Source organism: Diabrotica virgifera, chromosome 7, assembly GCF_917563875.1.
Source record: "Diabrotica virgifera virgifera chromosome 7, PGI_DIABVI_V3a".
NCBI lineage: Eukaryota > Metazoa > Arthropoda > Insecta > Coleoptera > Chrysomelidae > Diabrotica > Diabrotica virgifera.
This window is the reverse complement of record NC_065449.1, coordinates 194,567,769-194,583,159: the sequence shown is the minus strand read 5'-3', so window position 1 is coordinate 194,583,159 and position 15,391 is coordinate 194,567,769. Positions and strand designations below refer to the sequence as shown.

At 33.0% G+C, this 15,391-nt stretch overlaps 2 protein-coding genes across 4 annotated transcripts in view; one reads left to right on the top strand and one right to left on the bottom strand.

The window, feature by feature from the left end:
• The window catches only part of LOC114329602 (synaptotagmin-15-like), a 465,421-nt gene that overhangs the window by 254,081 nt on the left and 195,949 nt on the right, over positions 1 to 15,391 (top strand). The gene's annotated exons all lie outside the window — the stretch shown is intronic.
• Positions 1 to 15,391, bottom strand: part of LOC114329601 (aldehyde dehydrogenase, dimeric NADP-preferring) — a 118,886-nt gene that overhangs the window by 1,446 nt on the left and 102,049 nt on the right. For 2 of the 3 annotated variants that reach the window (XM_028278767.2, XM_028278769.2), the window contains exons 4-6: positions 15,190 to 15,378; positions 12,775 to 12,990; positions 6,689 to 6,845 (exon numbers count right to left, since the gene is read on the bottom strand). In XM_028278767.2, the coding sequence (XP_028134568.2) occupies positions 6,689 to 6,845; positions 12,775 to 12,990; positions 15,190 to 15,378 (562 nt within the window). Of the gene's footprint in view, positions 1 to 785; positions 1,357 to 1,447; positions 1,522 to 6,688; positions 6,846 to 12,774; positions 12,991 to 15,189; positions 15,379 to 15,391 lie in introns of those variants that run through there. The other variant, XM_050656161.1, reaches the window with a different exon arrangement.

Here is a 15,391-nt window from a genome sequence, read left to right as displayed (position 1 = left end):
ATTATGACCAGACAAGAGAAATTAAAAGGCGAATAGAAATAGCGAGACAATGATTTATCAAAGTAAAAAAGTTCCTATGCTGTCGAGACATAAATGTAAAATTGAGAACGAGAATGTTAAGGTGCTATGTTTTCTCCGTTCTGATGTACGGCTGGGAAGCTTGGACATGAAAAAAGGTAAATATCAAAAACATTGAGGTATTCGAGATGTAGTGCTACAGGAAAATATGAAAAATATTATGTACAGAAAGAGTAACAAATCAAGATGTTTTGCTAAAGATTGGGGAAGGAATGGGAAGTCGTAAAAACAAAACAAACGAGAAAACTGGAATACCTAGGCCAAATATTAAAAGGAGAAGGGTACTCCCCACCAAGGCTCATAATCCAAGGAAAAATCTCGAGAAAGAGAAATGTGGGACGTTGGAGGGACGTTCAATATAATTGTTCAGAGCTGCAGCCAACAAAGTTAACATTGGTAGCCAACCTCCGATAGGAGACGGTATTGCAAGAAGAACAAAGAGGAAATATTTTCTTATTAATCTATAAAGGCTGCAAAAGTGCATTAATGCTTTACTTAAAGACTCAGTTACACGACGTTAGTAACTGGTACGCGCCAGTTTGTTACATAAAATAAGGATCGAGAGATGTTACTGAATAAATAAAATAAATATCAATATATTCCACAATTATAATACAAAATTCAGTAAATCTCTCTATCTCATCTGACGGGTTTATTATCGGTTAGTAGAAGGTGACCCGGTTATTTGTGAGCATTAAAACAACCTATAACTGCAAATATTTATTGAACATAAAATGAAAAACAGAAAATGAAGCAAAATATTAGAAAAATGTAGTGACTATTGAACTATTCAGATTATTAAATATAAAACACTGTTAGACTTAAAAACCCTAACTTGTCACATACAATACAACCTGATGAATGAAATGTACCCACGTTCAGCAAGAATCAGATATATACCGTAACTATACTATATTAATATTACTAGTACCAAATATAAAGTGAATAATTTATACCATGGAGTGTCAAATACCTACTTCTGTAAGTCTACCTGTGAAATTATATACCCTGTAATTACTCATAGCTATATCTAGGTGTACAATGAGGGTAGAGGAAGGACTTAGATCTGGACAAAAATGGTAGATATAGACACACTATAGGATATATGGTATATATAAAAATGGCTATGTTGCTACTGTTGTTACCGACTTATCTCTGTTCTTGCTTACGGTCTCGTGGTGGGTGTTCCTGTGTGGTGGTGACTCTGGTTACTAGCTACTAGGTACTAGAAGTGTTGGACAGCCACTAGTCCACAAGGTGTGTCCTCAAGAAGTTGGCCTACCAAGGAGAGAAAAGACACTGTCAGTAGGGACAAGATAGGAGAAACAGAAGAGACTATACGCTTAGTAATGGCTTTAAAGACATTTACCTGTGATGGTATGTGGCCAACGAATAGGGGTTGTTACCAGGATCCTCCCTTAGCGTCGAGTGATGAAAGACAGCCTAGAAAAAACACAGGGCATTATTCCAAGCATACCACAACGACCAACACTATTGATTATAGTATAATCTTTTAAGATACTCACGTGTCTCAAGCTAAGGTTATGTCACAGTAACTAAACCGAAATTATTCATCCGCACACCAAATTTATAGGTTCAAATCCGTCTTAGACGATCGTTTTTCGTAAAACCAACCTATTTTATGGCGGATGAATCTGGATCAGCAAAACACAACTTAAATTTTGCAATCGTGGCACTGTCGTCAAGACAAGAATTAAAATGGGCAGACCGGATGTCATCCGTCTTTGCTTAATGTCATTCCATCTCAGACGAACCATTCAAGCACGGAACCACTGATTGATTCAGTTACGTGACAAGAACCTATGCACAACCTGTGAACGAGAGAAAGACAGCCTATTTCTAGAATCGCAAACTATTCCTAAACAAATCAACAGAACAGAACCTTTTTGCGAACGAAGCAACTGTTTTTAAAATACCTACCATAGGCGTAACCAGGGGGGTTTAAAGTATTTAAATATCTTTCAGTTTGACATACCTGAATGAATTGTGAAGGTTTAAAAAAACCGTAACAGTTACTGACGCGAGTACTGGAGGTAAGTGTTTCACAGGGACAGTGGATAGTAGTTTAATGTATAGACGCGCTATCAGAGACTTCGTAGCACCTCAGCCATAGATTATCTTAACATATTCTGATAATATGTGCCTCAACCAGCTACTAGAAGCGTGTAACCGGTCTCTACGGTGCTAGTGTATCATACAGTCGAGTAATGCGAGAAGGAGAAGTATTGGGGGGGGGGGGGGTGACCTACTCATTCCAGTAAATAAGATTGCTTTCTATTTACTCGACTGGTATGAACACTCGCAGCTAGTACTCTACTGGAATATAAAACACCAATTTTTACAAGGAGCGTACTAAAAGCAAGTACGCGTTTTTAGTGACTCGTACGAGTTAGTAACATCGTGTAACTGAACCTTAAGGATTTACATTTAGTATTTCTTATGAGTATAGTAAACAGCCAGTAGCTACTGATAATCATGATATTAAACATGAGAATCATTAAGAATCTTGTTACAAAATGGTGTTGACAGTAGTTTTTGATTCGTATCGTGGAGTGCAGTCGTTATTCGCCGGTCCGGAATAAGAATGAAGTAACTGCAGAAAGTTAAATCTCTCAGGAGAGCAAAAAAAAAACGATTTTTAAATATTTAAAATAGGGAGTAAATGAGGAGTAATCGTCCAGGATCATCGGTATGGCGTTTATTGTTACAATGATGGGCTTTTATTTTTATCCCTAATGGTTCGAATTTCATTATCTTAATTTAATCCCCCATTTCAACCCTTTTACAGTTGCGTCATTCTTCATCCAAACATGATTAAATATTTATAATAGTGATTAAATACAGATTAACCGTCCGGAGCATCGGTATGGCGTTTATTCTTAAAATGATGGCTTTTAGTTTCATCCCCATTGGTTTGAATTTCATTACCTTAATTTAGTCACCCCATTGTTATCCCTATCTAGAGTTGCGTCGTTCTTGATCTGAATATTTTTCTGTACAAAAAAACTGTTTTTAAATATTTATTATGCCGTTTGTTCTTACAGCGATGGCTTTTATTTTCATCCCTATTGGTCCCAATTTCATTATCCTAATTTAGCCCCCCCCCATTTTCAACCCTATTTACAGATAAGTCATTCTTCATCTGGAACAAGGTCTAAAATGGTGTGTATTTCAATAATGACGCAACTACCCTCTGGTAGCTCAGCACAAATTTACAATTCTGTCGCTTTTGTATCATCTGTCAGTAAATCGACAAAATTTGCAGTTCGTATTAAGTCATTCTTATTCCGGACCGGCGATATGTAGCTAAAGAGGTGAATTAAATACATCTAGTAGCTACTACCTCCCTAATAAATAAGAAGTCTTATTTTAAAAAATATTAAATTCGATCGGAGAAAATCGAGTTTACGTTTCTTTCCCTCGATATAACGCTTCATTGTGGGCGTTGATGCAGAATGTGAAGAGAAAATTAGGGGAAAATATGATTTTGATCTTTGTATACACGGTGTCCCGAAAATATTGGTCATAAATTATACCACAGATTCTGGGGTCAAAAATAAGTTGATTGAACCTCACTTACCTATATACAATAGTGCACACAAAAAAAGTTACAGCCCATTGAAGTTACAAAATAAAAATCGATTTTTTTTCATATATCGAAAACTCTGAGATTTTTTATTGAAAATGGACATGTGGCATTTTTATGGCAGCAACATCTTAAAAAAAAAATTAAAGTGAAATTTGTGCACCCCATAAAAATTTTATGGGGGTTTTGTTCCTTTAAACCACCCCAAACTTTTGTGTACGTTCCAATTAAATTATTATTGTGACCCCATTGGTTAAACACAATATTTTTAAAACTTTTTGGCTCCTAGTACTTTTTCGATAAGCCAGTGTTTTTCGAGATATTTTGAATATTTGTCGAATCCACCACATATTTCTATATGGTTAAGTACGATTATAGCGACCTGTTAATAATCTGAATATTTATTTATAATTTACATTTTTAGGTATATTTTAAAAAAGAAGCTATATCTCCATAAAAGGTGACTTATGAAAAAAAGACTAAGAGGCAAAAGTTTTAAAAACACTGTGTTTAACTAATGGTACCACAATAATAGTTTAATTGAAACGTACACAAACATTTGGGGGGTTTAAAGGAACAAAACCCCCAGAAAATTTTTACGTAAATATATTGAAAAAGAAGCCGCATCTCGGTAAAAACTGGCCTATCGAAAAAATACTAGGAGGCAAAAAAGTGTTAAAAACGTTGTGTTTAACTAATGGTACCACAATAATGAATTAATTAAAACCTACACAAAAGTTTGGGGGGGTTTAAGGGAACAAAATCCCCATAAATTTTTTATGGGGTGAACAAATTTTACTATAATTTTGTTTTAAGATGTATCTACCATAAGAATGATACATGTCCATTTTCAATAAAAAATCTCTAAAAGTATTCGATATATTGAAAAAAATCGATTTTCATTTTGTAACTTCAAAGGGCTGTAACTTTTTTTATGAGCACATTTGTACTAAGGTAAGTTAGGTTCAATCGAACTATTTTTAACCCCAGAATGTGTGGTATAATTTATGACCAATCTTTTCGGGACACACTGTATATTTAAGTGAAAATATAATATTAGTATTTCTGTTAGTATCTCCCGCTAATTTTCTTACACTAACTATAAGTTTTCCCTATCTGTGAAATATATTCATAAAGTCTATTCATTTAAAAATAGTTATTTATGAAACAGTTCGTGAAGTATGCTTTTTGCGAACGCACGCGATGTTTAGAGTATGAGCGACAACGGAGCTAGTGCTATACATCGCGTAATTTCTCAAAAAGTACTTCACGCACAGTTTCATACAATATTTTATCTACGATAAACAAATGAAAAAACTGTAACTCTTCGTCACTGGAATTCATTTCTATTCTACAATTTTTAGAACTTTGGCATTTAAAAATTCTAATATCTTTCAAACCAAAAAACTGTCAAAATTTTTGTTGTAATTTATTCCTCATTATGTCATCACCATGACAACGCGAAAGTTAAGGATATTTGGTTATATGAAAGTATGTCAAAAACCGTGCGAAAAAGTAAATCCCATTTAAAATACATTGTTACTTCACGCACACTTTAAACCCTTCACGCACTGCTATCTACAGGGTGTCCCGGAAAATAGTGCGTTCCTTAAAGGTATAGGTAGAAGGCACCATGTAGAACAAAAAACTCTTATAACATTTTTTTCTAAATGCAACCGTTTGACCAAAAAATTAAAATGTATTTTGGTAGGCAAATTTAAATCTGACAACTATATGCGGTACGCAAATTTAAGCATAGACAGTCCCATGTAAATAAATAGATAGAAGATAGATAGTAAACAGGTTTTAAAGAATCCTGTTTAGTGTCAATGCCGAAAATGTTTTCGAATAGTGAGTGTATTACCTATTATGTTATTACCTATGAATGGTGTTTGTGAAAGGTTACTTGAAACATCTATTCGGTATAATAATTATTTTCAAGTAAGTACAACTTAGTTATTTCAGTTCACAAGTAAACAAATTACTGAGACATTATCTGGTGTATTTAAGTTCCACTGTAAACTATTAAAACTATGTAATTCAGTTAAAGCCCTCAGCAATACTCAGCATTCAACCCATTTAAACCTTACTAAATACATAATATTAGTTCAGTTAAAAGCTGTGTTTTTATGTTAAAAGATGTGTAATTCGTTTAAAATTATGCAATAGGTATTTCAATACATTTCAAAAGAAAATAATTTTAGTAAACAAATAGTAAATACATAGGTATTACCTACTATTAGGTTGGATTATTTTAAATACTGTTAATCACAATCACAAACGAGTTCTTATTATGTTATTATTCCGTAGTGCGTACGATGTTGCCAGTTTATTAAAATTTCCAAACATTAAAATACAGGTATATGGAAAACAATGTTAACTTTTTTTTGGAAACGGTTAACTTTAGAAAAAAATGGTATAGGACTTTTTTGTTCCAAATTGTGTATTCTCTCCATACATTAAAGGAACGCACTATTTTCCGGGACACCCTGTATAATGACAATTTTCACAAACTAAAAACTTATACATAATATGCAACTGTGAAAACTGTCATTATAGATAGCAGAGCGTGAAGGGTTTAAAGTGTGCGTGAAGTAACAATGTATTTTAAATGGGATTTACTTTTTCGCACACTTTCGATGGGTTTTTTGGCACACTTTCATATAATCAAATATCCTTAACTTTCGCGTTGTCATGGTGATGCCAATATGAGCAATGACTTACAACAAAATTTTTGACAGTTTTGTGGTTTGAAAGTAGTTAGGATTTTCAAATGTCAAAGTTCTAAAAATTGTAGAATAGAAATGAATTCTAGTGACGAAGAGTTACAGTTTTTTTATTTGCTTATCGTAGATAAAATATTGTATGAATCTGTGCGTGAAGTACTTTTTGCGAACTTACGCGATGTATAGCACTCGCTCCGTTGTCGCTCGTACTCTAAACATCGCGTGCGTTCGCAAAAAGCAAACTTCACGAACTGTTTCATAAATAACTATTACTTACTTTAGTACTCCCTTTAAAAATGACGTCGTAAAATTAGTATTGGGAGGATATCGCACTGATTCAATTTTGTCTGCTATAACATTAAAACTTTTCGATAAAACAGATTTTTGGTGACTAAATGTGTCAAATGTTTTCTTTCCCTTGTATGAACCCATACCTAAAAAAGAAGAAATTTATGCATACATTAGCTTTACAACTTTTAGCCTAAACTTATGTCATATTTTCGGTGCATTAACCAAATTTGTAGAAACTGTTAGTATTAAAACCTGGCATTTGTTGGTGCATTGAAAAAAAAATTTGCATAGGAAGTTATGGTCTATTATAAGATTATAAGGCTCTTTTTCTAGCGTTTGTATGGTCCTTTTTATTTTTGAAGTTATATTTCTGTAGGGGCGTTGGGAGTAAATTTATATGTGCGCGAAATCATGAAAATCTTGATACTCGGCGCAGCTTAAACGTTATACGTCCTCTGATTGAATAATTACAATGACCTGTCGACAATTGTTCAATATGACGGTTATTTTATTAATAAGTCAATGGTTATGGTTAAACAAATTGTATGTAGTATATTAGTATTTATTGTTGTGAGGACAGACACAAAAAGCAAGTTTATAATTGTAGTGACTTTTTAAACAGTTTTTAAAAGCAACAGGTACGTAATTTTAAATATTGTAATAAAAGATTAGGACCTACATACCTATTTGGAAAATGTAGGTACCTACCTATAGTACGTAATGCTTTGATTTACATAATTTGATTACCAATACAATTTCTACCAATCTTCATATCTAATAAATTGCTTTATTAGTCTATATTCTATTGTATTTTAATATTTTAATTCCGCAAGAATCAAACTTATTTAATTAAACTAAGAAAATAAGCAACTATCAAAAAAGTTTAAAACGTTTAGTTGCTATATGTTCCCAAATCATTAAAATGTCTCGCTAGCTAAGTTATGCGTGCTGTGAGTTCAAAATCTAACAACCTTATAGACGCAGGTTCAATTCCCAATGCAAATTTTTATTCTTTTAATTTTTTTTATACATTTAGGATTGTGAGTATATTTATTATAATTTTTTTCAGAAAATACGTATTAAGTTAAAATTGTTGTCAACAATTTATTGTTCAGAAATCATTTTTTTGTTTTATTTTTCAATGTGTTTGCGTGTGTTTGATTCTTTTATTTTTTTAATTTTTGGTATTGTTTTAATAAAAATTTTTGGAAAGTAGTGAGTATTAAAATTAGCTTAATATTTAAATAAAATATAAGTAAACTGTCTAAAGTATATTGATTTCGTTGAAATCATATAATAGAAGTATAACTTCTTACGTGCGTACAAAGTACACATACATTATTTTTTTGTCTTTGAGAATCTTGCTCTTATTTTTGTGCCTAACAAGAGGTGGCCTGAATCTATGTTGACCCCGCGATATGTAAATGTACATCATGCTTTCATTAGATTAGAGGAGCGCCTGGCTAATGTTATAATATGACCTATTTGATTATTCTCTATTCTATTAGGCGAAGTTCATATTAATTTATAGATATTCGTGTTCGAAAAGTTGGTATTTACTTACAACTACTACCATGCTCTTGGAAGCTGCAAATCCTATTATTCTATTTCCTTTATCGGTGGTGATTATTTTTCCTATAAAATCTCAAAATATGCGCTTGATTCCATTTCTAAAATAGCTGTCGTAGACGGTTTCTACTTCGTCAGAGAATTCACCGTTTTCTTCTTCTTCAGTTGGAGCGTACCCATATATAATAATATTGAAACTATATATGAAACTATATTAAAAAATTTATCCCTTACTCTTAAAGTGTGAATCCGTGGACATCTGATTTAAAGTCCATAATAATATACACACACCCAAACTTACAGTTGAGTCCGTTAATCTGAGACCCGTACGTCATTTAAAACATACGAAATAAGTCGATGATGTGGGAAAGTGGGAAATTGAAATTTACTAAACGCAACAACAAGTGACAGTAAGCGACTTGCTGTTGCGTTGAGTAAATTTCAATTTCCGAATTATCATCGACTTATTTCGTATGGTTTAACACTAGAAGCACCAGCATTTGTGCATACCTAGAAGCACCGCAGCGGTCAAAATGACGGGTATTAGAATTTTCTATCTCCAGTCGTTTTTGTATTCTTTTTTACTAGATAAAAACCTATGTTGAGTTAATAACTAATAATAAGACATATTTAGTTAATTTAAATAAATTATTTAATTATGTAGGCACAATTTATGAAGTAGCAATTTTTTTCAGTTTTGCTTGTACAAGACCCATACACAAATTTTTTATAACAAATTTCACATGATTTTCACTTTCACATGCTACGACTTCTCTGTTCTTTTTTATGGTGTTCAATCATGGACCTTGAACGAAGATATGTGCAGAAAATTGAAAGCATTCGGGATGTGGCTATATTGGAGAATACTTAAAATCCCTTGGACTGATGGAGGTCATCAGAAGAATGCAGAAGAGCCAAGAGGTACTGCACCACCAAATCTCGAATGTTACAGTTTTTCGGACACATTATGCGAAATAAATCGATATATTATGTCCTTCTACAAGCCATCCTGCAAGGAAAGATATTTGGAAAACTGGGTCCAGGAAGAAGACCATCCTGCAGATAAGGTAAAGATTGCCATGATGATCGCCAACATTCGTCACGGATAGGCACATGAAGAAGAATATGCTCAAAAATATTATATACCTAAGTGAATACATACATAGAAGCCACTAATATAATATAGTTGCTAACCTGGTGTACTAGCGCTGTTGTCAAGTAACTCACATCCTATGGTGTCGATGGAGGAATTCTCTAAATTGCTTCCGCGAATTCCTCTTATTCGGTTGGTGATCATTGCTGAAGAGGTATTGGAGTGTGCATTCGAAGTTGAAGCAGAAGTACTGGGCATCTCCTCAATCTCAACTTCATCTTCAGAATCGCTACCCGATGAATGACCATGATTAACTTTATCAGGCACATACTCCTCATCTTCATTATCAGATACATCTTCATCACATAACTCGACTTCAGATTCATTATTTGAAAAATTCTTCTACTTCTCAGTTTTATTTCTTCTACTCCAATAGTTCCTGCTCAGTCAAATATCGGCGAGACATAATAACAGCAGAAAAGAAAAAAATTACAATAAAATATCGAAATACAATTTGAACATGCACTTGTAAAGAGTATACTCAAACTACCCAAGAACAATTATTTTCGATGCATTTTATACATAAAATAAGTAAAAATTTCCCAGAAACGTAGAACAAAAGGTAGAACACCTCGTCATTAGGATGACCACATTTTTCTAGGTAGGCATCAACATATGTTCAAAATGTAATTATAGTAAGTACCTGCAAAAGAGAAATTATAATCCTCAAATAGCAAATATTAAATCCGTGTCTATAATCAATGATTAAAGTCACTAATTATAAATTTTGTAAAATAAATATGAATTAGTACTTAATACAGAGGGTCAAAAAAAAGAAAGCAGTCAAAATGACTGCTCTGGTGCTTCTAGGTAGACATTAGCATATCTTAAAAAGTAATTACGCTAGGTACCTGTAAAAGGGACATTATAATCTTCAAATAGATCTAGGAAAAGTCATAAACTGTCAAGTTTCTAAAATAACTACGAATAAGTAATACAGAGTGTCAAAAATAGAGAGCAGTCAAAATGACTGCTCTGGTGCTTCTAGTGTTAAATAATGATGACGCACGGGTAAAGATTCCCGGACTCAACTGTATATGGAATCATCTGATATTTCTTATTACATATTTTATGCGAATTTAAAAATATGAACACACGAAGGCAAACAATATTTATTGTAAATCAATTTAATAACAAATACATAACAATTAAATAAAACAATAAGATATTAAAACAAACAAATTAAAACTAGTTGTTTTAAAGTTAATAGAATAAAAAATTTCAATGTAAAACTAATAATGTTTAAATTGTTTTTATTTATTTTTTTATTTTATTTTGGTAGTCAGTGTTATCACCTCTAATGCTATGCAAGCTTTAGTTTGCGTGGGCACTCTCCTAATCAAATTTAAACATTTTTTGTGGTAGGTTGTTCAATTCTTCAAAAGCAGCTTATACTAGCCGTGCGGTGTTTTGTGGATTATCATGGCGAGCTCTAATTTTTCTTTTAAGCATATCCCACAAATACTCTATAGGGTTAAGCTCAGGTGAGCAAGCAGTTCACTCCAACAAGGGATACCTTCTGCTTCAATGATGTCTCTAGTCACTTTAATGGTATATGGAGGTCCATTACCATGCATGAAAATTAAATTTTCTCCTGTTGCATCTCTCCAGAGTCTAACTACAGGTTATCACCATACTTGTGAGCAGTTAAAGTTGATTGGATGAAAATTAAAGGACTTTTTTTTACGGATCACAATTCCTCTCCAGAACATTATACCTCCCTTGTATATTTGTGAACAGATCTGACAGTTTTCGTTCTTGCTCGTTTTCTTCGACCTCTAAGTACAGGATTTCGTGAACCATCTGATTTTACACCAATCCTGACTTTGGGTTGTTCTGAAGCTATTTCCTTGTAGCATTTTTATAGTTAACTATTTTCAATAGGACATAAGCCACAATTTTACCAAAAAAAAAATAATTTTATTAACTTTTCGAAGCCCAAATTGGGTTTCGTTGACAAAATACAAAATACTACTAATCCTGACTTTTTCTGAAAATAGCACACTGTGTCAATTCCCAATGTTCCAGTTTTGTTAATGAAGACACCAATTTAGGCGACCAATCTTGTGCTGCCTGGATAACTCGGGATCTCGTAACTGTCTCCTGCTATATACTTTTGGCACGAACTCTTCTTCTTATCGTTTCAACTGAAAAAGTTACACCTGTAGCTTCCAAAAGCTGCCTTTTGAGCTGCAGGTGAGAAATGATCGGGTATTTTCCAGCTGATTGGAAATCTAGCCGATCGTGGCAAGTCGTTATTACTTTTTGGCGACTTTCCCTTGCTTTATTTTTAAGCTTTCCTAGTTCCTGTTACCTAGCATAGTTTTTGGACAGAACGCCCTGTGTTACGCATAGCTCTACAGCTATATCCCTCTGACAACATTACTTTCTCCACAATCATCATCATCATCTTGGTGCTACAGCCCTTAGAGGGCCTCGACCTTCTCAAGCTTTCTACGCCATTCTTTTCTGTGCCTTGCTTGCATTTTCCAGTTGCCGACTCCGATCTTCTCGGCATCTTGTGTTACCCCGTCCATCCACCTCAGCTTTGGTCTACCTCGTCTTCTCATTCCCACGGGTTGCGCTGTTAGAATCTTTTTTATCATGTTCGATTCAGGTTCGAAATTTGAAAAAAAGAGCTGGAAATCAACTTTCTCCACAATACCAATAGACATTTCCCGTTGTAAGTTCTACAACCCCACATGAGGCATATTTTCGCTTTTGGACGCAAAAGTTAGTTTATTTATTTTCATTGAATTTGCAACTCAAGCAAATAACCTATACCGTACCGAGCTGTAATATATGATTGTATTATCGATTTGTTTATTTTCAATAAAAACCTTTATGCTTCGCAACAATAACAAGTTTTTTAAAAGAAATAAATATTGCTTTGAAATACATGGTGATTCCATATAAGTTTGGGTGTGTGTCTTCTACATTTTTGTTGACACTGAAGACGGTCCCAATTTTTTGGCAAGTCCATTTTACTTTTCTCAGGCCTTGAAGTTTCCTTTAAGGGTAATATTTGCTTTATATGAAGTTGTTAGGTCAATATGTTTTTTCAAACTCTGACACGAATAGTCTTCGCACGTTCTAAGTGTATGTTCCTAGTAAGTGTAACAGTTGTCCTTGCGTTTGAAGTCGTTTTTCGTAATATTATACATAATTATAATAAAAGACAAAAAGAAGAAACTATAATCCATTTTAATTTGTATCTCAAATTTAGTAGTTATGGCGAAACCAAACTTCGAAACCAAGATGGTACATGACGAATTAGATTTATTAGATGTGGATTTATTTTGAATCTTAAAACTATGAGAAATTAAAGAATTGATGAACATCAAACTTACCAGAATATCCAACACCACCAAATGGCAAACCTTCAGTTATAATATGCATAACAGTGTCGTTAACAACCATTGCTCCGCTTGAAGTCCGTTCCATAAAGGTCTTCTTTACCTTAGACTTAGTGGTAAAAACATACAAAGCTAATGGTTTTTCTCTAGAATTTATAAAGTTGATAGCTTCTTCCTCATCCTTTATATTAATAAACGGAAGAATTGGACCTAATTTAAAGAACAGTAATATACAGCGTGTAACAAAAATACAGGTCATAAATTAAACCACATATTCTGGGACCAAAAATAGTTCGATTGAACCTAACTTACCTTAGTACAAATGTGCACACAAAAAAAGTTACAGCCCTTTGAAGTTACAAAATAAAAATCGATTTTTTCCAATATATCGAAAACTATTTGAGGTTTCTGATTGAAAACGGGCATGTGGTATTCTTATGACAGGAATATCTCAAAAAAAAAAGTTATAGTCAAATTTGTGCACCCCGTAAAAATTTTATGGGGGTTTTGTTCCCTTAAACCCCCTCAAACTTTTGTTTACGTTTCAATTAAATTATCATTGTGACACCATTGGTTAAACACAATATTTTTAAAAATTTTTGCCTCTTAATACTTTTTCGAAAAGCTAGTTTTTATCGAGATATTTTGAATATTTGTCAAATCCACCAAATACTGTTAAATACTGTTAAGTACGATTATGAGACCTGGTAATAATATGCAATTATTTGTAAATTATTACAGTTTGAGGTATATTTTGAACCATATTAAAAATGAATCCATTTATCGGAAAAATACTAAGAGACAAAAAAGTTTTAAAAACACTGTGTTTAACTAATGGTACCGCAATAATAGTTTCATTGGAACGTACACAAACATTTGGGGGGTTTAAAGGCACAAAACCCCAATAAAATTTTTATGTAAAAACATATTAAAAAGGAAGGCACATCTCGAATAAAACAGGTTTATCGAAAAAATACTAAGAGGCAAAAAGTTTTAAAAATATTGTGTTTAACTAATGGTACCAGAATAATAATTTGATTGTGAGGTACATAAAAGTTTGGGGGGGGGGGGGGGTTTAAGGGAACAAAACACCCAAAAAATTTTTATGAGGTACACAAATTTCACTATAATTTCTTTTTAAGATGTTCCTGACATAAGAATACCACATGCTCATTTTCATTAAAAAATCTCTTATAGTTTTCGATATATCGGAAAAAATCAATTTTCATTTTGTAACTTTAAAGGGCTATAACTTTTTTTGTGTGCATATTTGTACTAAGGTAAGTTAGGTTTAATCGAACTATTTTTATTCCGAGAATATGTGATTTAATTTATGACCTGTATTTTTGTTACACCCTGTATTAATTTATTTTGTATATTGTTATATCACTTTTATTTTTGGTGATATTAAAATTATTTTTAATAACTACAACAGATATTTAGTATTCAAAATCAATTTATCCCGCCTATCAAACGTGCCCGCCAGGGATGTATAGTATGTACACTGTACACCCTACTGTTCAACATATAGGTACTCCGAGAAAATCTTTTGAGAAGCAGTAGACAATTTTGAAGCCGGAATACGAATTAATGGAGAATGTATCAACTTCATCAGATACGCGGACGACGTGGTGGTATTTTCTGACAGTTACGAAGACCTCTAGGATCTAATGAATAGGATAAAATAAATTAGCTCGAGATCTGGATTTTCACTAAACATTAAAAAAATAAAATTTATGATGATCTCAAAGAAGGGACCAATTTGACTGAATCAGTGTGAACGGTCAACGAATAGAATAAGTAAAAATATACACCAACAAGAGAAAGCAAGATCTGTATTTCCAAAAATATCTAAGCCACTAAAATGTCATGATTTATCAATACCCATAAATATCAGGTTACTACGATGTTATATCTTTTATATGTTGTTGTACACAGTTGAGTCGTACACTCTCACAGATGCTACATACAAGAAAATTAAGGCTTTCGAAATTTAGCTTTATCATGAAATCTTGAAGATAATATATAGCGACCACGTTACTAATCAGGAAGTCTCATTAAAAATACAAAAAGGAAAGAGCTATTAACCACAATAAAAATAGCCAAAATCGAATGCTTCGGTCACATAATGAGGAACAACTAAAAATATAGATTACTGCAACTTATTTTTACAGGGAAAAGTACAAGGAAAACGAGTACTAGGAAGATGAAGGATTTCATGGCTGAATAATCTACGTACGTGGTTAAACACAACAACCAGAAATATCCAAAATGATTAGGCAGTACAAGAAGAAGAAGGGTGTCAATTTAGAATTGGATTAAATAGAAGCTATAACTGGTTAAGTAAAAGAAGTCCGTTAAGCACACAATGCCAAACATAACTTTATATATTATTTTTAGTATCCTTACCAAAAATTTCTTCTTGCATCACTGGATCTTCAGGATGAACATCTACAAGAATAGTTGGAGATATATAGCGCTCGTCGGCATCGAGATGACCACCTATGGCAATGTTCTGGTTCTTCAGCAATCCTACTAATCTATCAAAGTGTCTTGAGTTAATGATTCTGGCATAATCTTTTGACGTTTTAACTGAACCTAAGACAAAACA